A 26,870-nucleotide genomic window follows, 5' to 3' on the forward strand; every position below is an offset into this window, starting at 1 on the left:
CAACGATTTGTAAATTTTAGCTTAATTCAAGCTCAAAAGGAACTGAGACACTTCCTGGCATGGTTGTTTAAAAACTTTTTCTACATTTCTTGGGACTTGATTCTTACCAAAGACTTTTGGAAGACTGTTTGGACACAGTTAATTTCTGAGTCAAAATATATGTCGATGGAAGAATATTTTCATGAATATTATTTAATTACCGAGACTGTTGAACAATGTCAGCTGTGTCCTTGCAAAGGGAAGCCTGCCTCAGGGACCGTGCGACCGCGGCCACGTGCGCCAAGTGCTCTGCGAGTAGCAGCGAGGCAGTTCCCGTGCGCGGGCAGAGCAACGCCAGCTGCAGTGTCGGCAGCAGAGTGAGGCGCGGCGGAAGGGGCGCGACCCGGCAGTGCCCGCCCAGCCCCACGCAGCAAGTGAAGCAAGCCCCATGAACGCCCAGCCGAGAGGGGTGGCGCGCAGGCGGCTGCTGGCGGCAATGGCAGTGGAGCGGAGCCGCACCTAGCCAAAACACATGCTGGAGCAGAGCGTGGGGGGGTCGTCGCTCAGAGGCCCAGCCGACACATGGGCACGTCACCAGGCAGCCGCAGCACAGCTGCGACCAGAGGAGGCGGCGGCACGCGGGGAGCTGAGCAGCACAGCCCGGCCTGGCCCAGCCCACGCAGCCCCGAATGCAACCCCCGGGAGACCCCGCAGCGAGAGCGCACAGGCATGAGCAGCCCCAACAGCCCCGGCAGCCCCGGCAGCTCTGGCAGCTCCAACACGGGAGTGAGGGAAAGTGAAAGTAAAAATACAGCAAGACAGAAAACAGCAGCCACTCAGAAAAAGGAAAAATCATCGTAGCTAAGGTTTTAGGAACAGTAAAATGGTATAATGTTAAACAAAATTATGGGTTTATAACAAGATGTGACAACCAGGAAGACACATTCATTCATAGAACTGCTATTAAAAAGAATAACCCCAAAAAATACATCCCAAGCTTAGGAGATGGAGAAGTAGTAGAGTTCAAAACTGTCCAAGGAAAAAGGGGTTACAAGCAGCAGGGGTCACTGGGCCTGATGGTATTTCTGTGAAAGGCAGTATATATGCTAAAAATCATAGTCATGTTAGACAATATCCCCATTATAAGCCCCCCCCTACAGTCTCCCTTTCCTAATCCCACCTTTCCCTTTTACCCTATATCCTATTACCCCCAGTGTATTCCCAATCCGATTTTTCACCCATGGTTTCCCTCACAAACCCATGCCTTTGCCAATTGTTTCCCCAAAAATCCCTTTCCAATGCCGAGTGGGGGATCAAGGGGAGGAGGGAAGAAATTAACTACTGTTGTTTAGAGTTCCAACAGGTACAAATGGAAGAAACCCTCTCCTGCCTCAGTTTCCCCACAAAGCATGCTCAGAGAGTCCTGTCTCCCTTCTGTCAGCCCCAAGATGTTCCAGAAAAAAAATCCGTTTGGACATTTGAAGACTCACGAGGATGGCTTGTTTTGTTTTGAAACTGTTCTTGTTATGTTTATCCAGTTGTTTTCAATGTTAAGTTTTAAATCTCTTTTGTTAAAAATAAATGGGTGAAGTGTTGGGGCTCCTCCCCCCGCCATGTGGTCCTGGGAGAGGGGCTCCGGGGGGGAGACACGGGGTTTCCCTAGCCCCTGGTCAACCTCGTTCCCCACTGGTTGTTTTGTGTTCCCCTGCAGGGGCAAGGACCCTCGAGTCCCATGATTGCGGCAGTTTTCCTCGGCATCCTCAGCCATGCAGCTGGGAAAATAAACATCTCTGAAAATATCTATCAAGAATCGGTCCATACATTCTTTTCCAGGGGCCTCATTGTCGGATACACGTTGCAGGAATCCCCACTGCAACAGACTGAGGCCAAGAATAAAAAGTTATTTTTGGAAAATACGCACTTTTCTCAGAGATAAAGTGAAACAGAGTGGTTTTAACTGAAACAAGTATGATAACCTGCAAACTCTTAACATGTCAAGACCTACCTGACTTCTGTTCGAAAGGATGCCTCATTCCGCTTTGTTTTTTCACTTATTTTGCTGAATAATCCTTCACAAATTCGAGGTATCAAACCTGCATCACCCTGCAATAACAACAATTCTTAATTCCAAGGCTACATATGCACGTACAATGTATTTTGAAAAATAAAACCCTAGATGACTAGTAGAGAGTTTAAGAATCCAGAAAGGGGAAAAATCAAAACTTTTCAGCAAATACTCTCTTGCCCTTTATTTAACTGCAGTCACCTTGCCACTTTAACCCTTTTGTGTGTGGAATGAACAACCAGCTCCATTTCTTTGCCACGGGCATACATTTTGTCCCTCTCATTCAGTTTGAATAATCCCAACTTCTTAAGGCAGAGACTGGCTCCCCAGAGTAAGTCATGAACTGATTTATCTCACTAGTATCTTAACTGCTTCTGTCTCATTTCACTGTGGACTTGGCAACAACCGCAGAGAACAGGACAACAGCCATATACATGCAGCCATGGGACATTATCACTTAAACCCCCAATTCCCAGCTCACAGTCCTTCCTGTGTTGAAAAGTGCAGCAGGTTGTCTGAATAAATTAGTACACAATGACAAAATTAAATTTTCATTCACTATATCCCACAATCCAGCCAAATTAAATTCAATATTTAATTTCTGAATGTTTGTCTCTGCAGATAAAGAGTTTTTATGCATGAAATGCTTGGTTGGCTTAATAAAGCAAACTGAATGAAACCTATCCCACTGAGATATCCAGAGACTTAGCATGCAGTTTTCCTTGTTGGTCCAGAAGAGCCCTCTCCAGCCAAGCAGTAAGCTATGGTGAGGGTTTTCCCCAGCAGCAGAGGAGCAGGAGAGTGCCACACAGCTCTGGTCTCATCTGAATGGGGCTGCTTGCTCCCAGCTGCCCCATTCCCACCAAGTCTGATTAGGTAGGTGACCAACTACCTGCTGAGTACATCTCCTCCCCACCGCTTCAGGGAAACAGCAGTTAACACTTCCTCAGAGCCATGGCTCCCTGGAATAACAGGACAGGACATACACATACAGATGAGCTTTGGGGTAAGAGATCCAGGCTCACGAGCAGCTTACAAAACAGTCTGTCAGCTGTACTTTGCCTCCAGTCTAAAAACATGTAAGAGATTCAATGTGATGGACTAACTCTATTCATCGTTGCAACAAGAAAAGCTGTTGTGTTTAAAGTCAGGGGTCTTGTAATTAAGCAGGACGCAAATTAGGACAAAACAGACCACATATTCAATGTGAGCGTAGCCCAGGCACTCCAGGCACCTAAGAGTTTGCCTGGTAGGATTCTACAAATAACTGGCAATAGGAAAACACAAAGCCAATGGACTCCTCCATAACCAAACTCTGTCAGAGCGAGTGCTCCGTGGACAGATTTCTCTTCTGCTTGGACCCCTACATAAAATTCCACCTTTTCTGCCCAAACTCGCTCGAGTCTGCTCCCATACTGGTCCCTCTGCCCTCATTCTTCAGTTTCCCTCTGCATTCTGTCACAGCAATCTTCTTCCAGGTGCCACCTCTGAGCTCCTCTTCCTTGCTCCTTTGCCCAGATATAATTCCCAATTCATCACCCAGTCACTTCTATTTTTTAATTATACTTTATCCCTCCATTTTGACTTTACCCAGCTTCTTCCACCTCTTAATCAGAGCCTCTCTATTCTTCTCAAACCAAGCTTCATTCTTTGAAATAATAATCTCTTCTCTGCTCCTATCATTCGTAGTTCTTCACATGACTGCATCTTGGGTTAAAAAATACCAAAAAAAAATCCTAGAGTAAGGGAGAAACTTGCAGATTAATCAGATTTTTTTTTTTTGAGACAGTTGCCTCTGTCAACAGAGGAGCAGCCTTTCCCAATATCTGTCAATTATCAATCTCTATTTCCAGGTAAAGTTTCATGGGTCAGTGTTGGAAACTCCCACATACTTTTTTTTTTTTTTTTTTTTTTAACAATGGAAGAGGGAAAACACTTTTCTTTCATCTCATGCTTGGAAACACCTGAATAGTTTTAATTAAAGCTTAGGGGGGAAAAACATGTAAGATTTATCACAAAGTTTTAGGCAAATCATTAGTGTCTGACATAATTCAGCAACCACAAAGAGAGGCTTAAAATAGGAAGTACAAGCTCTAATTGAGTAACTTCAACCATAGCAATATAGTGATGAGAAAGGAAGCACACACAATTCCCAGAGTATTATGCTAGTAAAATGTACATCATAAAGAATGTACACTCTTTATTGGAAACTATATTTAAATACTTTCTCCTTTTCACCACCTAGAGCTGCAGGGCAGGATCAACTACAGCTTGGACTATTCTTTTCTGGCCTACGGAGTTTCCAGACATGGAAATCAGAAGAACCAAAATAGGTAGTTCGCTCCAGAGCTGAATTTTCTCATTAAAAGCCTGTTCTCCTTCTGTGCTATCTAACTAGAAAACTCCTTCTTGCAATTTAAATGTATTGGGTTTTGCCCATCTACCTTGACCATAAGGAGCAAATTATTCCCGTCCTTTCTGTAGCAGCCTTACAGGTCTTGGAAAGAAAAATTTTATTCCCCCGTAGTCTTGCCTTTTCTGCATACCCAAGTCTGACTTTCCTGATATTTTATAGATCTCTGCTCATTTCAGTATCTCTGTTCAACACTTATTCTAACTGGCCCACATATTTCTTGAAATGATTGCTGTACATACAATTGCAGAAGAAGCCTTCCAGAGCCAAGAACAGCAAGTATTGAAAACAAAATGAGAACAGAACCCAGGCTTTTTAAAGAGAAGTAGGGAAAAAAGAATATTTATTTCCAATTCAAGTTTTCTTATAAGCACTGTAGTCTCTCTGACAGGGCCATCAATTTTGAAGCATTTAACTTGCCAGCTGAGTATATTTTATATGCACTCTATACAAAGCCAGATTAAAGTATTTATGTATCATGCCAAGAAGATTAGACCCTTATTAGTGAATAGTGTCAAACAAATTTCAGCACCTATTCATTTGCAAACTGTTTTGATGATTACAGTCATTATATACAGTGAGTCTCATAAAAATGTCACTTTATAAATTTCTGAAATAGAAATCCACATCTCGGTCGTGATGTTTCTTCTGGGTACAAAAGTCTATTCTGCTTATGATATTAAGTTAAATATAAAGCTCCTTATTTTGTGACAACTGAAAGAAAAAGATTTACAGCTAGTTTACTCTCCTAAGCCAGAGGAGGTGCAAAGAGCCCAATCTTACTACATTTCAGAAGTGATAAGTGGTAATATTCCCCTTTTCATTTCTACTGGGAGAAGACACAATATATTTCCTTTCCCAAGGATAAAAGGATGAAACCTGCAGAGGCTGCCTGGCAAACAGGCTTCATCAGTCAGCCTTTCTAAACTGCTCCACTCCCAACAGTTTAGCGGGTTCTCTCTGTCCTTGGACAGTCATGGAGGCAACTGCAAGAAACCACTCCCATCCTTTATTCACCAACTGTCAGATACCTCCCATCACACCTTCCTCTTCCTGCAGTGCTCAATAGGACATAATCCTTAAAATTAAATTTACTGTATAATCTCATAAGGGTTTGATGAACTACTCTCATGCCCAATTTCTGCTTCTCACCTAACAGCCTTCTCTAAGGACCTATTTTAGTCTTCTGACTCTTCAAAAGAGGCTTAAAAAGCACACCTCTTCAGAAAAAGCTGATCATTCATTTTCTCAAAATCAGTATCTCCTTTTTTTCTGTCTCAAGTTGGGCATAGAAAATCAGCGGTAACATTTGAAATTTTTAGCTTTGTTACTGAACAAAAATTACTGGGTTTTGTCCAAAATAACCAAGCGTCACTTAAATAAACTTCTTCCAAATGTAAATATCTTTGTATAAAAGAAACAGCTTCCAAAACCTCTGATTACTACTAGAAGGTGTGATACATGGAAGGGTTAGTAGCATACAGACAGAAGCAGTATTAAAAATTCCATGAAAACATGCTCCTGGAACAGCATAATTTTAATCCATTGCAACAAAAAAATACACCTGCTCACTTGATGAGGCGCAAGAAGTGGACATTATCTACCTGGAATTCTCCAAGGCTTTCAACATGGTTTCCCACAGCCTGCTGCTAAAGAAACTAATGTGTTACGGTTGGACCAGACGATCCTTGAGGGCCCTTCCAACCTGGTATTCTATGGTTCTATGAAAATACAACATACCGCATTTCCCATCATGGTGTAGGACTTCCCAGATCCCGTCTGTCCATATGCAAAAACACAGGCATTATAACCTTCAAAAGCAGATTTAAGCACATCCGTACCAAGATTTTTGAAAACCTAAAAATAAAATAAAAAAAAATTTAAGTCAACAGAAGCTTGCAGAAAAAGATTGTCATCAGTCCAGCATGGCAAATATTGAAGAATACCACAACACAATGGCAAAATACAGTGATATTTACTACAGTAGAGGACATTAATACCTCAAATAAAATACCAAATCTCACTACCATATTTAGTTTACAGCACTGCAGTGGTTTATTTTTTACTTCTTTCTCTGTCACAGAATACTTGACATGTTAAACTGCTACTTTCTTTTCTAAAGCCCCAATTTCTTTCAGCAATCTCAGCTACTGCATTCACTTCTCATTATTGTTAATATCTACTCACTTTTCGTATCTTCACCAACTCTCCACATTCTGCAAATATCCAGTCGCCTCTCAAAAGGAAACATTTTGGTGAACCCATCAGTTTCTTCCTTTGTCTTTTTGGAGGGTTTTGTTTGGTTGGTTTTGGTTTTTTGCCTTAATCAAGTGTAAGAACATGACCCATAGTCTTTGTATTTTCCCCCTAAGTGGCTTTCATGTAACATTGCTTTTTAGGCTAGCAAACACATCTCATAATATGGGCCTCTGTTCTCACCTAATGAATTCAGCTCTCACCAGATGCCTTCACCCACCTTCCTCTACAATACTGCCTCCAAAATCCCTCACAGATTTGCCAGACTTTTTATTACCATTTCAATACATACCCGTCACTGGGCAAGCAGTAACACTTCATGCAGCATTTCTCTCAATTAAAATATTAATCTGTTTCTCACCATCTAGACATGATTTTCAAAAATCTCATAGATGCTTCACACAGTTTGGCTACTAGTCTGCACTTTACATGGTTTAAATCCGCCAAGGCATACAAGCCATTTTTAATAGTGAATGGCACACACACAGTATAATCTCACAGCTTCTCCCTGGAAGGAGTGCTGGGTAATTTCTTTAATCATTAATCTTCAAACATGCCTTTGGAATACTTCACTTGATCTTCCCCTCAAGCAATGGAGTTTCAGTGCTGTAATCAGTTATATTCTCAAAAAGAAGAACATAAAGATCAGCCAAAGCAACTTTATTCTTTCCCCTCTTTTTCTCTGTGTCTAAGTTTTTACCTCACCAAGTCTTTATGCACTACTCTTTTGATGTAATTTTCTTTTTTAAAAAATTGTGTTTGTCTTGCATGTGATTTGAGGTAGTGTATAGAACAGGTACAGTCAGCTTTGTCTGAACACAAAGGCTTAACACACAGGTTAGAAGAAAAGACTGTCAGGATGGGACACTGGTTTGTCACAAAAGGGCAGTAAAGATCAAAATTCTATTTGTTTCTCTGTCAGGAATACAAACTAAGAAGCTTGACAGCAAATTGCCATATCCACTCTAACTTTGGAACACTAAAGTGTATTTTGCATCTACAAGGCATATTAATAAGGTATGTAGTAGCAGACAGATTTCCACTTCTTATTTTTCTGCCTTTCAAATGGAAAAAAGTAACGACCACGAACAAAGGGCACTAGGCAACCACATCACCAACAATCAAGATCAATTTTATTCCCTGGCAAGACGAATGTGAAAAATATGCCCTTCTATGCCATTGGTGCAGTAAACTGGAATTTCTGCAGCAACTTGATAAGAGCTTAACTACAAAGTCTTCCAATTAAATATGAAATTATTAACACAAGCAAAATAATAGCTTGTGCAGCAAGGAATTGCAGTTTAGGAATTGCACCCCTACGGTTTAAAAACTCCTTTTGTTTTCAAAGTGCTGCACAGTGTAAATAAAACAACACCTGAAAAACAGTATTTTTGTAGCTGAGCAAGAGAAGTTCACATTCCTGCCAGTACAAATGAAGGAGGTATCCAGGGTTGTGGAACACACTGTAACAGCAAAATATTGAACACAGACACTGAAGCCATGTTTATGATTTATCCTATCACTACCAATCATAAAACTCACAGCTTTAAAAAATTATTGCTCAAGGCTGCTGCAGCCACCACTACATGGGCATTTTAATTTTTTTTTTTCTATAGACTCCTGACATGGGCAAGTTATAGTAATTTTGCCTCTACCTGACCCACTCTGAAGCAGGCAAAATGGCACCAGAAGGAAAAACTTTGAAAAGGGAAACTTACCACTTATACATGGAACCTGGACATCAGTATAGACTACAACATGGATATCTATCTGTAGGCATTCAACTTTACTTTGCAAATGGTTGTTTTAACAAGAATTCATTGTTTCACAGCAAATTTGGATTCTGGAAATAACCTGTACTGTAACAGCAAGAGCCTACTAACTCTATGAATCTCTTCCTGGGGCTCCTCTAATGAGGTCTTGTCTAACACAGCTTTCCAGAAGTACTTAAGGCATGCATCTAGAGGACCCAAGAATTAAATATCCATAAATATAAGTCACAACTGGTGCATAAGAAGAAGCTTAATTTAGAATCAGAGCAGAAAAATACAGGATCAAAGCTGCTTTCGTTAAAAATAAATAAATAATTGACTCTGCATGCTCAATTTAAAGCATTTGCTAAAATTCTAGCAAAGCCATCTGGCCTGAAACACCTGCCTAAAACCATTCACTAGAATGTCGGCTTCAATACATTGCTCTCAAATACATTACTACTTCAATTTGCCACAGTGCCGAAATAATCTGGGTATTTCTACACTGATGGCCAAATAAAATGAATGCTTCCTAGTATTTCAGAAAACATAGCAAAAAATGTGTTCCTTAAAAGAACATCATCAAGAAATAATAATCCAGAAAGTTTAAGAATATACATGATCAAATACTTGATCCCTAGCATCTCACTGAAATAAAAGAAGCATTCAGAAACTACGAGGACCTATCACTTACCCTGATGGTTAAACAAAAATTCCAAGTCTAAATTCCCCATCGATTATAGTCATGACATATATGATGGCAAAACTTGTCATTCTCATAAATATTTAAAAATGGCTTCAACTTACTGTTTCTTATGACTAGTTTTAATTGTGAGGCTTTTTAGGATTAGCCATGACCACATCCCTGATTTTGAGGGTTCCTGAATAGATGGGATACATACTAAGAAAGTATGTACCGTATGTACCCATCAGGCTTACAGGATATTCAGTAAGCCATTGCATTATTTTAAGGGGAAAGAACTACTTGAAGCTTACAGCATCAAAACCAAAAGAGAAGATAGCAATCACAACTCATTTGAGCTTCACTTCATAAATTTATTATGGAATGGGAAAGAACTGAAAAGTTCAATGTCCACATGAAATGCAAGGTCAGGCAGGGTCTATCTGATCTGTTCATCTGAATAATGCCTACAGATCCAAGTTTAATCTTCTGTTCTGAGTATGCAGGAAGAAAAACTGTTTTGTCCTTTCCAAAGCTGAATACTCAAGGGAGGAGGAAAAAAGAATCCTCTTCAATGTGTACCAAGGCTTTTGGACCAAGGTGGGGGAAAAAAAAAAAAAAATCCACACCACACTTCAACCAGATAAGAATGTTTCTAAGTGAATTAAAGTTCTATGCTGTTTCTCAAAAGTGATTTTTTTCTAAATCTTTTCAAAACCAACTTCAGTGCTCAGAGATGTTTTCTAACTTGACATTACAACACAAATCAGACAAAAGAACTTGAAAGAAGGCATTCAGCCTGCTGTATTAGAAAACACACCACTTACATTGTTAGGTAAGGTAAAAAATAAAAGAAAACAAAGCCAAATTCATACTCTTACGTAACTAGAAAATTTCTAAATACAGGAGAAGCACTTTCAATGGAAAGAAGTTTCATGGAATGCTTTCAAGCCAAAGAGAAGGGAAAGGAAAAAGATCAATTATTAACATTCATTAATCCTACCATTTCTTGACAAACAAAGCTGGGATTTTTACTGTCTGCCGAGAAATAGGAAAAATCATAGGTAAATGTTTTCGTTCTTTCTCGTCCTGTGTCTCCAGTAGCACCCTCTGGTACCTATTAAAAAAAGAAAATAGAGTTGGTACAACACATCCTGATTAAGTAATTAAAAACATTTGACAATAAATAATCAGAATGCAAATTTAACATAACACTATACACATTTAGAAATGTATAATGACAGGTCAGATTATGATTCCAACAACACTGACAAAATTAGGAAGAGGTATGCCCTTCAGCAAGAAGGACAGTCGCATCATAAAGCAGCACAGCAGGAATTTGGATTTTAGCTTACTGCTTGTAACCCCCAGCACATTTTTGTCACAATACTTAGACCCAGTTAAATGGGTCCACATATGACGTTATTATAATCAGGGATTATCCTACACATATAATTTACAGGAGTCAGAGAGACATTTGCACTGTGAACAGCACTTCAACGTGAAGTCATAGTTAAAAAAGTGTGACATACCTGCTGTTTAAGGTAATCATCATGTTCAAGACATGACAGCTGGCACTGTACTTCAGCAATATTCACCATGCTCCAAATGAATCTGAAGAAACTACACACTGAAACTCCTTTTCATATATTAGTCATGAGAAATTATCTTGCAAAAGCCAATTTGCTGCACATGGTTTCTCTTGCTGAGAGAAATGTTAAAATATACTATCAAAAGGTTATAGCAAGTGATGGTTTCTTTGGGTTTGGTTCATTTTCATGGGAACTCTATAGATGAAGCAAAGATTTAACAGCTATCAGAAACATACCTCTATGCTATTGTTGGCTTTCATCTCCCAGCTAAGGAATAACCTCAGTGATAAACCTTTGAAGAAATGATGAGATAGAGCCCATAGAGTAGTCTTCAGAAAACCACGGTGTAGCATGTTAACAGTGTAACCTGTTTCCCCAAAGCATTACTTTAATGCTGTATTTTAACAACTAAGGGCTGTTGACCACAGTGCAGCAAGCACCAGTTTTGTCCAGTCATATTTTCGCAGCTGTTGAGTTACGACTTCCTTTTTTAAATTGTGTTTACTCACCTTTAAGTTTGTGATCGTTGTTTTATTTTTTTCCATTGAAATAATAAACTTTGCATTAAGATCTTTCTCCCTGAAAAAAAAAAACAAAAAAAAAAAAACAGATTTGAGTATGTTAAATGAAATACATCCCAGTTATCCACAGTCATATTTCCACCCATCAGCCTGCCACAGTCAATTATCAGATTAATTAATTTTTATTTTCTTTTTTAATTCTTGTACACAATGTTTATTTACTTCTATGGCATATATTTGAAGTACTTGGACTTGCCTACAAATCCCTTCATCTAGAAACAGAGCAGAAGCTTGAGGAAACCTGCTTCAGAAATTTAACTCTGCAAGTCAATTAAGTGGTTTGTTCTTTATTGGAAGTACTCTGATCCAAAGCCCAGTTAAGTCAAATATGTGGTTCTAAGGAAGGGCAAAACAGAACGCTACAAGATAAGCCCCAGCTTCTCACCAACATTCCAGCAGCAGCAGTTCTTACTTACCCATATAGTCTAGGTGACAGGGACTGAATGTTTAAACCACGAAAACCTAGCATCTTAAAACTCTCTCAGAAATAAGGTACCAAACATGTTTTGAGTTGTGATGCATCATAGCAGTAAAGAGAGAGACTGTACTAGAACAGAGAATTACATAAGTTTGTGGCTTCCCAAAGCACAAGCATGCCGGGAAGGAAAAAATCTAGTTCCAAAGAAGTGTTTTCATGCACTCACATTTATTTCACAGTTGTTTTTGACTATTTTCAAACAGACCATAAAAAATTGTAAGCTTGGTGTCTAAACCCAGCATGTAACAACCTGCTTGCCAGAGATGCAATTTTGCTACTGTTAGTCATAAGAGCATTACAGGCTGCTCCTCAATGACAACCTTGATTATAACACTTCCTGTGCTAATGAAAACATGCACATAGAAAACAGAGCCAGAAGGGAAAGATGGGCAGCACACAAAACCTCACTTCTCAAATGTTGACACGCCTGTCCCAAAATCATCTGCTAAGTCACCTGACAAACTGGTGTGCCTGACCAGTGCAGAGCAAAGCAAAGGGCTTTAAAGCAATAAAGTACTGCTCCACCGTATCACACAATATCTCAGCAACTACTGGATATTCACTTGCATCAGCACAAAATGCAAAAGAGAAACTTTTTCCCAATAACAGGACAACCAATTTTAGGATTTTAATGTTTTTCTTCTTCATGGTACACTAGATCACCCAACTCTGTGTTCCTCCAGCTACTCTCTGTTCATACTCAGTTTTCCAGCAGAAATAGTGAAGCAAAGCAAAACCCATTTTAAAATCTACATTAATGAATAAAGATTAGGCAAATAAAAGCGCTTAATTAAATATCAACACATTAGGTTGACAATCAACACATTTTCTAAGCAAATAAAGGAGATAATTGTAATAATTACAGCATTAATTATACAGCTGAATTTAGATCTACCATAGAAAAATTTGAGGCATGCCTTATGATTACTAGATCTAGACTTAAGATACTGAAACACCAAAATACAGCTAAAGACAATATACAGAGAAATGGAGAAAAATGTCTAATGGTATTTTTTTGTAAGAAATAGATTTTGGCATCGCAGTAGCGCAGCCTGTGGATGGCTCCCAGTCATCCACCTTCTTCCACAGCCTCTACCTGTCTGTAGCTATTTGCTCAGCAAAGGTGTAATAAGTAATTTGGCCCAAGTAAATGGTCAATCCTACTATAAAAATTTGTTTCAAATATAAACTGTAACTTGCTTCCTCTAGGAAGTCTGTAAGGACCCCAGGCAGGAAGGACCCTAGGCCAGAATTATTGCTTTTTTTATCTCTATTTCTTCATGCTTAAGGTGTTCAAAGGGAAATAATCGAGTATGCTAGTGCTTTCTTTCCAAACCTAGCCAGCTCTCCATATCACTCTGCTAAAGCTACTCAATAATGGAATGGTGGTACACAATGTTTAAAGTCTAACACCCATATATGAACTACACAAAACTCTGAAAAGCTTAAAGTAATTAATTTTGTGATAATACTGACAATATTAGTAAATATTAATAAAGAATGAGCATATCAAAGTTTTTTTTAAAAGGCCTTGGAAAGCACTAGCCAATAATACAATTCATAAATAGAATTTTGCATTCTTCAAGGAGAAGAGCTAGTGAGAGGACAACCTAAATCAGGAATATAGGATCAGAATAAATTAGCCAACCTGAGAGAAGTGGAAAAAAAATTAACAGGAATCAAATACCCAAGCTTCATTTTAATATGAGACAGCTGAGCATAATTTATTGTACACTGTAGTGGGTTGAACCGGAGTTCATGGACAGTCTTTTAGACTAATGACGCTTCTCGCAATTTACATATTTAAACCACGCGGAAAGGCAGGAATTACCTTTCGTTCCAGCTCGCCTGCCAGAAGGTGAGGGGGCCTCGGAGCCTCCGGGCTCCGTCAGGCCGGGGCCCCTGCACCTTTTCCCAATGCCACGGCACGGACCCTGAGTCGCTGTGCAGGGGGAACTATCACAGAGCCACAGGCAGCTAAAACCAGCCATGGACTGCCACACAGCTAAACCCATCCAGCGTGGCTTCCTGGGACCAGCAGGTCCCTCTCTTCTCCACGCAGAGCCAGTGGGAGCCGGCGGAGCCTCCTTCTTGCAGCCAGCACACTTCGTGCTGAACTGAAGAGGACACCATGCAGCCAGCAGCACAAAGGGAGCGAGGCTTCCTCCACCTGAACAAGAACACTCTTCAACATGGCAGCTTCAGAGTCAGAGAGGAAGAGAAAGTGAGTCATGTGAGACGAAGCTGAAAATGGCAACAGGAGAAAAGAGAGCGGTGCCGTGTTTTTCGGATGTAGCATAAAAAAACTTCTTGCATGCCGTGGTAAGAAACTGTAATACCACAAACTATTTGTCTCTTTAATCCATTTGAAGTACATGGGGGGATGGAGAATTCACGTGTGACCCATGAAGATTGTGAAGAGTGCCTATACCAGGCTATATAGAAGCAGTGAGAGGCTTTTAGAGACTTGTAGCGAAGACAGCCTTTGTGTTCAGGACAAAATAACTCGTCCTTAAAAGGATTAATAACCCCGTGTGATGGCCCATGTTTGGCAGTGTGAAGGAACTGTGAGATTTTTCATGGAAATGTTTTACACCACAGCAGAATGTTTCTTTCTGGTGGCAGTTTGGGAACCATGTGAAGCAAAAAAAAAACCTTTTTTCCTTAAGCATAAGAAAGAGAATTTTGCACTAACTGCAACACTGACTAGAATTCCATGTTCTGTTACCCTTTGTGCGAGTTGGGTAAAAGGAAGGAAGTGCTGGAAGAGAGGGGAGGTTTGCTTTAATTTCTTGTTATTTCTTTTTACTTTTAATTCTGTTAGTAATAAACTTGTTTTTCTTTGTACAGCAACTGTTTAAATTTGAACCTGTTTTGCCCCGCAGCTCTCTGGTTTTCCTCAGTATTTTATTTTCCCCTTATGAAAATAACAGATTTTGTGTGCTTGACGCTTAGCTGCGTCAAACCACGACATACACATACAGAGTTTGAGAGCATCCCATAAAAACAACTGCTTGCATGATGCCAGTTATTTCCAGGCACTCATTTAATGCAGTTCAGCAGGGACAAGTCACTTTCAAAAAGTTTTGATTGCAAGTTCCACCTTAGTTGAAAGTTCAGCCTGTAAACAGCTGTACTGCAGTGCTGGGTAACCTTCAGGGTGAGGATAACCCTCCAGCACCCAGCAGCATTACCAGCATCCACAGGAACTATTTACCCTACCTCATCCAGAGATGAGCTTCAGCCATTAACCAAAGATTCTGCCCCTGAAAATTCCAGCCTCCATCACAAAGCAATATAAAGGGATCGGCTGCCAAAACTGGTTCACAATTAATGCTTTGATGATTTAAGAAATCCTGCTTCCCCCCTGAGCCAAATCTGCTCACACAGCAGCGCTTAGGGATGGCCTCCAGACTGTTCTCAATGCTCTTTCATACAGCACATGGAGTTCCAGGATCACAAGGGAAGGAAACTTATAACCCGTGATCCCATGGCCCCTAACCAAATGACAAAGTGATCATGCAGGCAAGTTTCTTGGCACAGACACCAGGAAATACATCAACTCAGTGCTGTAATTACCCCTCTACTATTGCTCAATTCAGCTAGTCATGCAGCAACTAACTGCAAGAAGGAAAGATGAAGGGGGGGGATGAGGGGGAGATCAAAAAAACTACTTCAGATAATACTGACACTTTAATATAAAACTATGTCAATGTTAGTACCAGATATCCTTAAAAGAACTAGTATCCTTCTCCTGTAATTGACTTGCTAGATGGGTGTCTTGGTTTGAAAGACAGGTGTCTGCTAAGGAAGGCAGAAGCCTGCCTTGGAATGGCAGATGTAACCCCTTTCCCTCCGAGTTATGATTTTGAAATCAAGGGCCTTTAGGCAAAGATGTGGGAAATAGGAATAACAGTTCTTTACTATTATATATATAACCAGTTAAACAAACAACAACAACTATGGCAGTAACAGCAAACAATCACAAACCCAGTGCCAGCCCTCTCGGCTGTCGGGCCCTTTCCCCTCGGGTGCAGTTCCGCTCGCAGCCGGCAGGGGCGCTGGCGGCTCCCAGTGAGCAGGGCAGGTGCGATGGTTCACCCGCGGCTGCAGGGGGCGCTCCGGAGCGAGCTCAGGAACCACACGGCACTGGTGCCCTGGGATCCCGGGAGGGATGGGACAAAGGCTACACACACCCCAGACAGCTGGCCCCGGTGGCCGGCTAGACCTTCGGGAACAGCAGGCTGGAACGGCAGGCTGGAACGGCAGGCTGGAGCGGCAGGGATGAGCACAAATCCCGGGTGGCAGACGCAATTTATCCAGGCGGGGAACCCCCCTGGAGGTCTAAGCAGGCAGGGAGAACATGGCTACAACGCAGCGAAGGCTCGAATCAGCAGCGGGGCAGGGCGGCCGCAGCCCGGTCTCCAGCGGGGCAGGGAAGGTGGGCCGGGGGTCCTGGGATCTTTCTCCACAGAAAGAAAAACGGCCGAAAAGAACCAGGCTCCTCTCCCCCGAGAAGCCGAGAGCGAACTGACCCCACACCCAGGTGAAACAAAAGAGTAGCGAGGTCTTTTGTCTTCTCTTAAGCACCCAGCGATTTGTATCTTAGTAACAGAATGGGGGGGAAATTTCTTTAACAGAAAAAAAAAACCTAGATCTCTTAAAACCCCAACAATGCGTTACTTGGGCCAAGTTTTAAAAATTTCCTCACAAGGGGAACATGGACTGTGAAAAACTGCCCTAAACTGAAGATGATTTAGAAGCTGTATCAAAACATGGCAGCTCATGGAAGAAGCTCCAACAGAGAGCTGTGTCAAGGTTCTTTCTCTCCCTCCCTTATATTCCCTGCTTATTTTGAGGGCAAAGACCAGAGTAGTTTTTGCATCTCCATGGGCATCTAGTCAAAACCATACTACAGACTGTCGAATATTAGCAGTATCTCCAGATTTCAAGGCAACTTCCAATGACCCCTGTTCATTAGGTCTCTTACTCACCCCAAAACTTTCTGAAGATCCTGCCACAGAAGGGAGAAGAGCATGAAGAAGTACTGTGACCTCAAATATAAATCAACAAAGGAAGCTTCATAAAAAGCTTTATTATTAACCTGCAAAATCTGTTTTGTCTTTTTCCAAGTTCATCTTTAAATTCCTTCCTTTAAGGTCCTTCAATCTAAAGTTATTTAAACAGTGGGTTTTTTATTAATCCATTCTGTACTATTCAGACATTAGAGTATTTATTATAGCTTAACCCACTAAAAATTCATGAGATTATTACTTCCTTTATGGGAATGATTGTGATTACCTGTCAAACACCTCAGAAGAGAACAGAAAGAATGAGATGCATTTCATCCATGGGGTGGTAGGGAAAAACCTACAAGGACAGGACAGAAATGACAGTTTTCCCCAAGAATGTTTAAAAACATCACTTCAGCAAACCTCCAAGGCTGCACAGCCAAGGACACAGCCACTATCTGAACTGCCTGCAGAGCAGCTGTGTTGAAATAGGTGGTCTGTAACATATACTCTTGGAAATACACTTGACTGTAGAAATTTAATGGAAAATCTGTTGGAAGAGGATTATAATGAAGAGCAGATGTGCAATTCTGTTTTTCAACTACTCAAAAACAGTCTGAAAGTTCAGAAAGCAACTCACGCTCAATAACTCTTCAGCAAAGTTCCTTCTACTTCTTATGTTTGCCTTTCAGGCACAATGTTAGTTATTTCCTGCTTTATCACTCTTCTTCAAGGTGTGTTTCTGGGATCACAAAGTGAAAGCGTGGGAGTTGCTTAATAACCGGAAGAATTCAAGGTAAATTTAACTGAAAAACAAGCACAAAGTGTGGCACAGAAAGAAACTTTAATTGTCTGGTACCTTGATTACATAGTAACTGTGCATTTGCCCTGATGTCCCATCAAATTACACAGACCAAGAGGGCTTTTCCTTTGTCAGAGGTAACTCAAGAAAGGAACATGAATTCAACTGTATACTTTTAAAAACCAAGCAAAAACCCTTCTACACAAGAAATTCTTCATTACTTTCTGTAACTACAGGAAAAGCAAAGTTGTTGCAATTTTAAGTATCACACAATTTCTCTTTCCTATCAGAGATTTGTTTGGTTTGGCAGGTTTTTTTAACTTCGTCAGTGTTTATCAAATCATTTTGTATAAAGTACATTTTTTAAAAACACAGTTCAATATCCAGACACAGTTAAAAACTGGTAGTCTGTAAATAAAATATCTTCATCACTCTTTGGGCTATTTTTTTCCATATACATCAATAACAAGTCGTTTCAATGTAATGCTGGCTGAGACCTAAAACCAGAACAAATCAAGCAATATGACCTAGTGACACTACGTTGGAAATCCACTGTCATTTGGGTCACTGGTACTACATGATTACACCGTATGAAAATCACAATTGTATCCACAGCAGGGCAATAACAGCATATTCTGAGCTCCCTGAAACCAGCAGAGAAAAAGGTGAATGAATCTCTCCTCCAAGTGACCCCATGGAGTTGACTGATATGGCTACAAGGCCATAATTAAATGGCCAAAGCCATGTTTACACTAACATGTTAGAGTTAACACCTACACATTGTACATCAAGCAGTGCAACCACAGTCAGAAGTCCGTCAGACTCAGTTTGAAAGGAGTCCTCGGGGCATCCAGTGACAGCTGATAGGGGTAGCAGCCTCCCCCTTGTTCAGGAGAGCTCTGCAGCCTCCTTGACAGCTGCCCATTTTCTTTGACAGCACATCTTCTTTATCTTCAAGACCTCTACTACGCTGTCAAAGCTAGCTGACAGCAGCCAACAGATTCAAAATCCCTCGATGAGTCCAGGTTGGCTGACATGAACTGTGCCAGCTCTTGAGTTTCACCTCAGTTTCAGCCAGACAAGAAAACAGAAGAAAAAACTCCTGGAGACTGAAATGAAAAGAAACAGCTTTCTATAGATCAGATTGCATTTGTCTCAGTAAGAAACAGAAACTCTGCACCTATTTGGTACTTTAAAAGAGAATTTTGTCGTTGTATTGGGTTGACCCTGAGTTGATGGACAGTCTTTAAGACCAATTACGCTTCTCACAATTTACATATTTAAACTGCACAGAAAGGCGGGACTTCCCCTTTTGGTCGGAGCTCGCTTGCTGGGAGGTGGGGGCAGCTCGGAGCCTCCCGGCCCCGCCGGGCCGGGGCCACTGCCCCTTTCCCCCTTTCCCAACGCTGTGGCACGGACCCTGGGTGGCTGGGGGGGACTGCCTCAGAGCCACAGGCAGCTAAAACCAGCCATGGACTGCTCACAGCTAAACCCATCCAGCGCGGCTTCTGGGGACCGGCGGGTCCCTCTCCTCTCCATGCGGAGCCGGCGGAGTCAACGGGAGCCGGCAGAGCCTCCTGTCTGCAGCCAGCACACTTCGTGCTGAACTGAAGAAGACACCACGCAGCCAGCAGCACAAAGGGAGCGAGGCTTTCCCCACCATAAAGCCTGAACAAGAACACTCTTCAGCATGGCGGCGTCAGAGTCAGAGAGAAGTGAGTCACGTGGGACGGAGCTGAGCATGGCGACGGGAGAAAAGAGGGCGGTGCCGCGATTCTGGCGCGCAGCTTAAAAGAAACCTTCTTGCATGCCGTGGTAAGAAACTGTAATACCACAAACTGTTTGTCTCTTTAATCCATTTGAAGAACATGGGGGGATGGAGTATCTTCGTGTGCCTGTGAAGATTGTGAAGAATGCCGATGCCAGGCTATATAGTAGTAAGAGGCTGCTAGAGACCTGTGGCGAAGAAAAAAGCTTTTGTGTGCAGGCCAAAAGAACTTATCCTTAAAAAGATGAATAACCCCATGTGATGGCCCATGTTTTGCAGTGTGAAGGAACTGTGAGATTTTTCATGGGAGAGATGTTCTACACACAGCAGATTGTTTGTTTCCGGGCGGATCTGCTGTTGGTAGCAGTTTGGGAACCACGTGCAACTGAAGGAAAAACCCTTTTTTCCCTTAAGCATAAGAGAGAGACTTTTCAAGAACTGGAACGCTGACTAACATCCCATGTTCTGTTATCCCTTGTGTGAGCTAGGTAAAAGGAGAGAAGTGCTGGGGGGGGGGGGGGGGGGATTTGCTTTAATTTTGTTTTGTTATTGTCTCTTTACTTTTAATTCTATTAGTAATAAAACTCTTTCATTGTACTGCAACTGTTTAAGGTTTGTGCCTGCTTTGCTTTTCTCCTAATTCTTATCTCACAGAAGGAAAATAAGTAAGTGATGAATATTTTGAACCAAAACCACTACCTTTAATTGGTGTTTCTGCCCGGTTTCGAACTCAACCCGCTACAGTCGTAAAGCACATTTTTTATGGGCATAGGGTTTTCTGTGATGAACAGAATCTTCACAATTTGCTAGTGCAGATTTATGATGATACCTCCATTCCCTACTACTGGTTTAAAAAAAAAAATTTGGAAAATTTTGAAAATAATTAAAAGAGAGAGTTCTGCTAGTCCCAGGGCTTTCTCCACTGTGCAGCTGAAACCAGAACAATAAATCCAGTGACACAGAATGCAGACACAGGGGAAATCTTGTATATGTCATGAAACAGAAATAATCTCTAAGTCTAAACTAGTACACACATATTGGTTCTTGTATGAAGGACACTCTAGATTAAACGCTTTTAGCCATAAGAATAAATTTTACCAACAGCACTGAAAGCTAGCAGTTTAATATACTGCAGTAAGGCTCCTAAAAATTGAACATATAGGTGTCCTTGTGCTGCTTTCTGTCAAATGATATCCAGCGTTTTTGGGAAAACTATGCACACTCGTAGTAACACATACAGACTGGTCACTATAATAAATCATGTACTTGACCTGTTTTTCTAATTTTTTTTAGCAACATTTCTAATTTTTTTTAGCAGCTCCCAAGAACTCAGACCAGAACTGGTGAGTGTCGACATATGCAAACCATCAGCAACAGCTAAGTTAAAGTTATTATAACTATACATGCCATGGTCAATGATCTCCCAATAACCGGGAAAAGGTTTTATCATCAATTAGAAGACTACCTCAACAGTAACTTTCCTGCTTTGCCTGCATAGTGACCAGGCTCAGTAATAGTCTTACCAGCAGGAACTAGACCTGCACAGCTAAAGTTTAAGATAGCCACATGTGAATCTTCTTCTTACACGTTTCTGATAGCAGCCTTTAAGAAAATGAAGCAAATGCCCATCTTTGGCAGAAGCAACATAAAATATAACCTCAAACACAACCGTTGATACGAATGACATTCTGGAATTCTGTTGTAACTATTATACTACTGTGAAGTTTATCTAGGACTCCTGGATACTTTGGTTTTAGTATCTTGTTTCTTCCAATTTGTTCTTTTATCCCTGCTATCCCAAGTCAAAGACAGTATTGTCTTAACCTCTTGTGTACAGTAAAACACGATTCAAAGATTCACTGTTTCCCTGCAGTGCCCTTGTCTTTTGGGGTAGGAAGTCCTCAAATTAGAAATCGGGGAGGGGGGGGCAGGATTCTGCCTGACTTCATGGCTCTTTTAGCCCCTCAAGTAATCCATAAGGCTTTTCTACTGTCATTTTTTTTCCTTTACTGAGACACACAGAAACAATCTGGACTGAACAACAAATGAATTCAGCTATGCGAGTACAAATATCTTTCCAATGTATAAGAATACAGAAAAATTATGGGTGTACTCCAGGTTTCTGCACCTCAGTATTGCTTTGTATTTACAATATAAACTCTCTGGAGAAGACAGATTGCAGGCTGAATTCCAGAGTTAAGAGCTTTCCTCTGGCAGAGTTTTCATGTCTGTGAGAAAACATGGGTGGTGTGAATGAAAAAATTCCTCCTAACAGCCCGTTGGAGCTGATAATAAAACACTGGAAATGGCTGACAGGGCGAAAAACTACTTTAGACACCCGAAAATTGATCAGGCTGTCTTTGTAAAACTAACATTTGAAGTGTTTGACTGTTCAACAGGAAGAACTTCAGCCCATCAGCAATTAAGATGCTGAGTGCTATTAATACCGTAAATATAATATAATATAAATATAATACCGTCCCGCAGCCGTGGGGAGGAGGAGAGAAGATCCAGAGGCAGGAATCATGCAGCAGGATTGATTTATTTAATTATTTTACAAACTCTTTTATAGACTTTTCTTCATAGTCTAATTGGACAAGGATCAGCCACCCCTTGGGGGTGATTGGCTAGAATCCTAAAATATCCATTGTCAAAATATTTTTCTACTGTACTATAAACAAGACTTTTCAAGGTTGCAGGTGTTTCATTGTTTATAGAACTCTGCTACTATTTTCTGTGAGAGAGAAAAAGTCTCTCACGGACTTAGAAAACTGCAAGAAAATCCTTGCTAGTAGCATTTTTGTATCCACAGAGTGCCATCTATGCACTCTTTCTGTTAAATAACTCTGAAAAACCCTCTCTCAGTAAATAACCCCAGCTTTGTACTCATAGTTACTGCAAAATAGAGGACTTCGCCCTTCAATTCAGTCAGCTGTTCCCACCAACAATACCTGCCTTTCAGACACTCAGATTTCTAAGAATCTTCAAGTCCAAGAGCTCTGTTAGGTTAGAAGAGCTGAGTACTAATCCCATTTATTTCATAACTAGTCATAATTTCAAATAAACTAAGCCTGGAAAACAAACAGACTCACCTTTCTCTCGCTTCATTTCATCAGGAAAGCTACAATTCAGAGAGTCTTATTCACCTTTTTTTCTTCTGGTCTCAGGGAATTCTCAACAAAATGCATGAGTTAAAAGTATTTTATTGTTCATCATTTCAGTGATGTAACATGCATAGGTAGTCTGGCAACGTGTTTGATAATACTAAAATAAAGGACTTGGAAAACACTATTCCAAAACTAGGCTTTTAAGTTCAAAATGCTTAAGACCAGAAAGTTTTGGGGATTGCAAACTGTAAATGAGGCCAGTCTAAATACACTGCCCCACACATGTCCACGCTGCTACTGTGCTCCAGCCTTGCTGGCACTGGAAGGTCTTTTGTTCTTCAGCACTCTGGAGGGGGACAGATGAAACAAGGCAGTGATTGTGACACATCCACACACTTGAAAAACTTTAGAAGTATTTGCATTAAGGCACTAAAGAGGACAGAAAAATAAGCACACGTAAGCAGAGGCTGTAAGTGGGCTTCCCAACTTCTGATGGTTTACGGAAAATTAACTGTCACTCCCAGCTATTAACTCTTCAGTTAGTGGGAATCCAGTACTTGGCCGAAACTCATTGGAGCTTCTTCTGCAGCAGACAAGTCTGCTGCGGTTTTGCTGCTCACCAACACAAGGATAAAGCTCTGCACTTGGGACTCTTCCTCCTGATCCATCTTCTTTGATACATGAAAAGAGCAAGAACCCATTTTAAAGACTGCATACCCCATTTATTCTCACTTATGTGTATAAAGCTGTGCAAAACCCACTGAAGAGGAGGTCTGAGATAGAATGGCAAGCACAGGAGCTACTTAACAGTCAACCAGGTCTAGTCTCACTTTCCCATTCAAGCAAGATTTCCTCTAATAACTTTCTTAAAAGGTATTAGCTCTACCCAACTGCCTGAGCTTTCATCCCCCTCAGGAGATTCTTCCTCAACCTGCACTACCTCACCAGCAGTAATTCCTTAGATACTGTTTAAGCTGATCCATTATTAGCTTCATTCCATTACTCCAGAGATATTAAGAAGGAGCCATAACTAAGTATTTAATTTCTCTTTCAACATTTAAGCCCTGAAAATATGTCTAGATTTGCATGTCCTAATCTGTTCTGGTAGTCATAACATATAGAGTACACATGCAGCGTGATATTCTTTGAATCAAGGACTCCCATCATTTTTGAGATCTTTTCCAACATAATTCAGATAATGAGGTTCCAGAAACAGGATTTTATGAGATATTAACACATGAGCTTGCTGGGGGAAGCACCAACCACAGCTTCAGTGTTTGGCTCTGCAATGTATTTGCAAACAGGGATTATACTGAGAGTGCAGCACACTCCTAAGTTCAAATCCATTGCTTCTAAGCAGAAAAGCTTAACCACCAAGAGAAAAGGCATAGAAAGAAGAGGAAAACAAGTCACTAACATTCAAAGACCATGTACTTTAGCACAGGTGAGAAACAAACACCAGAGAGTGCTGGAATTCTCTAGTGCTAAGTCCTTACATTTCAGCTCTCTAAGTTTCCCTAACCCCTAAGTTTCAGCTTCCTTGAGCACTGCTGATATTTGCTATTGTGAAAAAGCCTAAGGAGAGTCCAACAAGTTTCTCTAGAATATCCTGACCTGTGGCATCCAAATTCCCAGTCAACTCTGAGCCTTGCTGATGGCTTCTCTACTTGACTTGAACTTATTTTAGCAAAGGACACTCTCCTCAGACCCTGCTCCTTAACCCAGCTGTCCAGTACTGTGTTTTACCACCCCTTACCAAACACATGGTTAGATCACCTCCAGCTTAAGCTCTTCAGAAGAGCAACTGTTCTGCTTTACACTTGCAATGTTCTCCTTAAATTCCTGAGTAAAATAACTTTGGTGTTTTTCCCCTCACCTCCCGACTGCTTCTTCCATTCCTACATAAACAGACCTGAACTATTTATCTACCACTTACTACTCTTAAACCAAAAAAACCTTAAAATATATTGATTATAAGATTTCTGACAGCTCTTATTCTTATCTCTGACAACCAAGACTTTTCTGTAAGGCCACTAGGCTTTTTTTTTTTTTTTTTAATAGTCCTTCGAGTCAATGCTCTGCTGTGAGCAAGCTGTTGCCTCTACTTCATTTGCCGCAACAGCAGATTCTCCAGCCTTTCCTCATTTTTTAACGGTCTGCCTACAGCCTTATAACCCAGCTTACTACATCCCTTTCTCAAATATATGATCTGTATAGATACCATTTAAAGGAGCCTCACAATATACAGCACCTCTGATTCCCAGCAAACACTGCTATCTCAATGGCGTCTTCATTCCAGAGCTACAGACAGCAACAACAACAGCCATAAACTACCATCTCTGAGACTGATGTAATCCTTGAGGGCATTTTTACCTAATCACAAATGTTTATGTCATCATTTATTGTTGAGACCAGTTCTCAAAGAACACATTCTCACCACGTCTGACATCAAGTACCACCAAAACCAGGGACCAACAGTCCCTCCAGAACAGGTACATCTCCATGTCTTACCCACCTCTTTTTTCTCTCAAGTTTTACATCTTGAACACATGGACACACAAAAATCATGTCATTTCACCTAGGGTAAAACACGGATCAGATTCCCTACTTTGTAACCCACAACTGAACAAGTACTAGGTAGCGATTATTAAGGAGAGATGACATAGACCTTATCATGCTGATGTTCACTCCTCTGCTCCTCCCTGTAGTAGATGACCTATCCTGAGAAGATTCATGACCATACTGTAGAATAAAACTCTTCCTACAGTTCGTTCCTTTTGAAGAGGTGAGAGATAGAAAGTAAAAACATTTCTTGATGTATCTTACAAAACTAAGAACACTTTTTCTTTCAGACTTCAAGTGCTCTTAGTATCAAGTTTATATGATCCAGGAACTTGGATCAGTTTACACCATTATGCACTGATCCAGTGCTAACAACAGAAGCAGCACGCTGATGAAGAGACTTAAATATACATATATGCATAGCTTACTTTCAGGGAGAGAAATGTATCTACTTTGAAAAAAAGGAAAAATCTGCCAGAGATTATTAAATATGTTCAAGGTTCTGAACACAAAATGTGGCAAGGTGAAAAAGCCACATTCAGAACAGTTAGTTCATCTTGCCAAATCAGTATCAAAGTAGATTTTTATTGGATTCAAACTCAACCACATAAACAGGCAGAGGCAAGACAGATGTACATTCACCCTAGGCACACCAGAGCCTCACCTTATGCTTAAGGATCTTTCAACTTCTTTTTATAGTAGAGAAATTGTACATGATTATAAATCAAATCACAAGCACCATTATTAAAATGGAAGTTCAAACAGTTACCACAGGAAATAGCAAACTCAGCTTGCTGATAAATGGTTTATCCTCATTGGTAGAGTAGTTCAGACAGTGAGAGTATCGCAACACTTGGCCATATTTAAAATCTGTTTCTGAGATCATTCTGGACACCTCTAAAGAGCAACAAACAGAAATCAGTGTTTGGAAACAGATGCAGTAAAAATTTCACCATGTACTTCAGAGATAGATACGATATTTAGCTCTGAGTGTCCTTCCTTCTAATCACTCCATCCTTCCTCACTGTACCTGTGATACACTGACGTTATACACATTTTGCCAAAACACTCTCTCTTTATAATCTTATGAAAATTAAAAACATACACAGGAACCTGAAAATGAAAAATATACAGTAACTGGTACTTTGAACACTGTAATTTATCATGACACCAATTCATTTCCTCTTCCCTGCACTGACAATTTTATAATGAATTTTCCATGCATGTTTTTTGCTTCTCAGTTCCAAAAAGGATGGGTATTTAATTATAAATTTCATACTCCCAGTAAGTTCCTACCTAAATCACTTGTAAATTAGAGGAAAGATGTGTGCCAATGTCTTTACAAACAATTTGATGGGTGTTAACGTCTTTGAAAAAGGTCTTAATGCCTGTACTGACTTTGGGCAGCAGGTTCGTTACTGGGCCCAGACAGTGTGTCTCCTGAAATAGACACCGTTTGCACAAGCCTGAACTTCTGAACTTTGGGGTAAAACAGTAGGTTCAAGGATGGATATGGGGTAGGTGGTTCGGGAAGGCTGTACCTTCCTAGAACCTCAGCCAATGGAGAAAGGAAGAGGGCACATGCAGCCAGGAGTTTAGGATAAACGGGAGGCTGTGCCCTCCGAAACCTAGAGAGAGAGAGAAAAGCCCGCGGCCATGTGTCCAGTGGACTCTCTCCCTTTATTCAAATAAAGTTGAAGGACTCCTCTGTTGGGGTTCCTCCTCCGTGGGGTCTGGGGGGAGGGGACCCTGGGGTAGAGGCGGGGTCTCCCTACTCCCTGGACAATCCCGTTCCCCATTGGTTGTTTTGTGTTCCCCTGCA

At 40.9% G+C, this 26,870-nt stretch overlaps 1 protein-coding gene across 6 annotated transcripts in view; it reads right to left on the reverse strand.

The window, feature by feature from the left end:
- Positions 1-26,870, reverse strand: part of LOC309584915 (kinesin-like protein KIF16B) — a 171,854-nt gene that overhangs the window by 132,295 nt on the left and 12,689 nt on the right. For all 6 annotated transcript variants that reach the window (XM_082301249.1, XM_082301248.1, XM_082301250.1 and 3 more), the window contains exons 2-5: positions 11,248-11,317; positions 10,150-10,263; positions 6,198-6,314; positions 1,985-2,082 (exon numbers count right to left, since the gene is read on the reverse strand). In XM_082301249.1, coding sequence (XP_082157375.1) covers positions 1,985-2,082; positions 6,198-6,314; positions 10,150-10,263; positions 11,248-11,317 — 399 coding nt within the window. The remainder of the gene's footprint in view (positions 1-1,984; positions 2,083-6,197; positions 6,315-10,149; positions 10,264-11,247; positions 11,318-26,870) is intronic.

The sequence above is a fragment of the Coloeus monedula genome (genome assembly GCF_965178545.1).
Source record: "Coloeus monedula genome assembly, chromosome: 2".
NCBI lineage: Eukaryota > Metazoa > Chordata > Aves > Passeriformes > Corvidae > Coloeus > Coloeus monedula.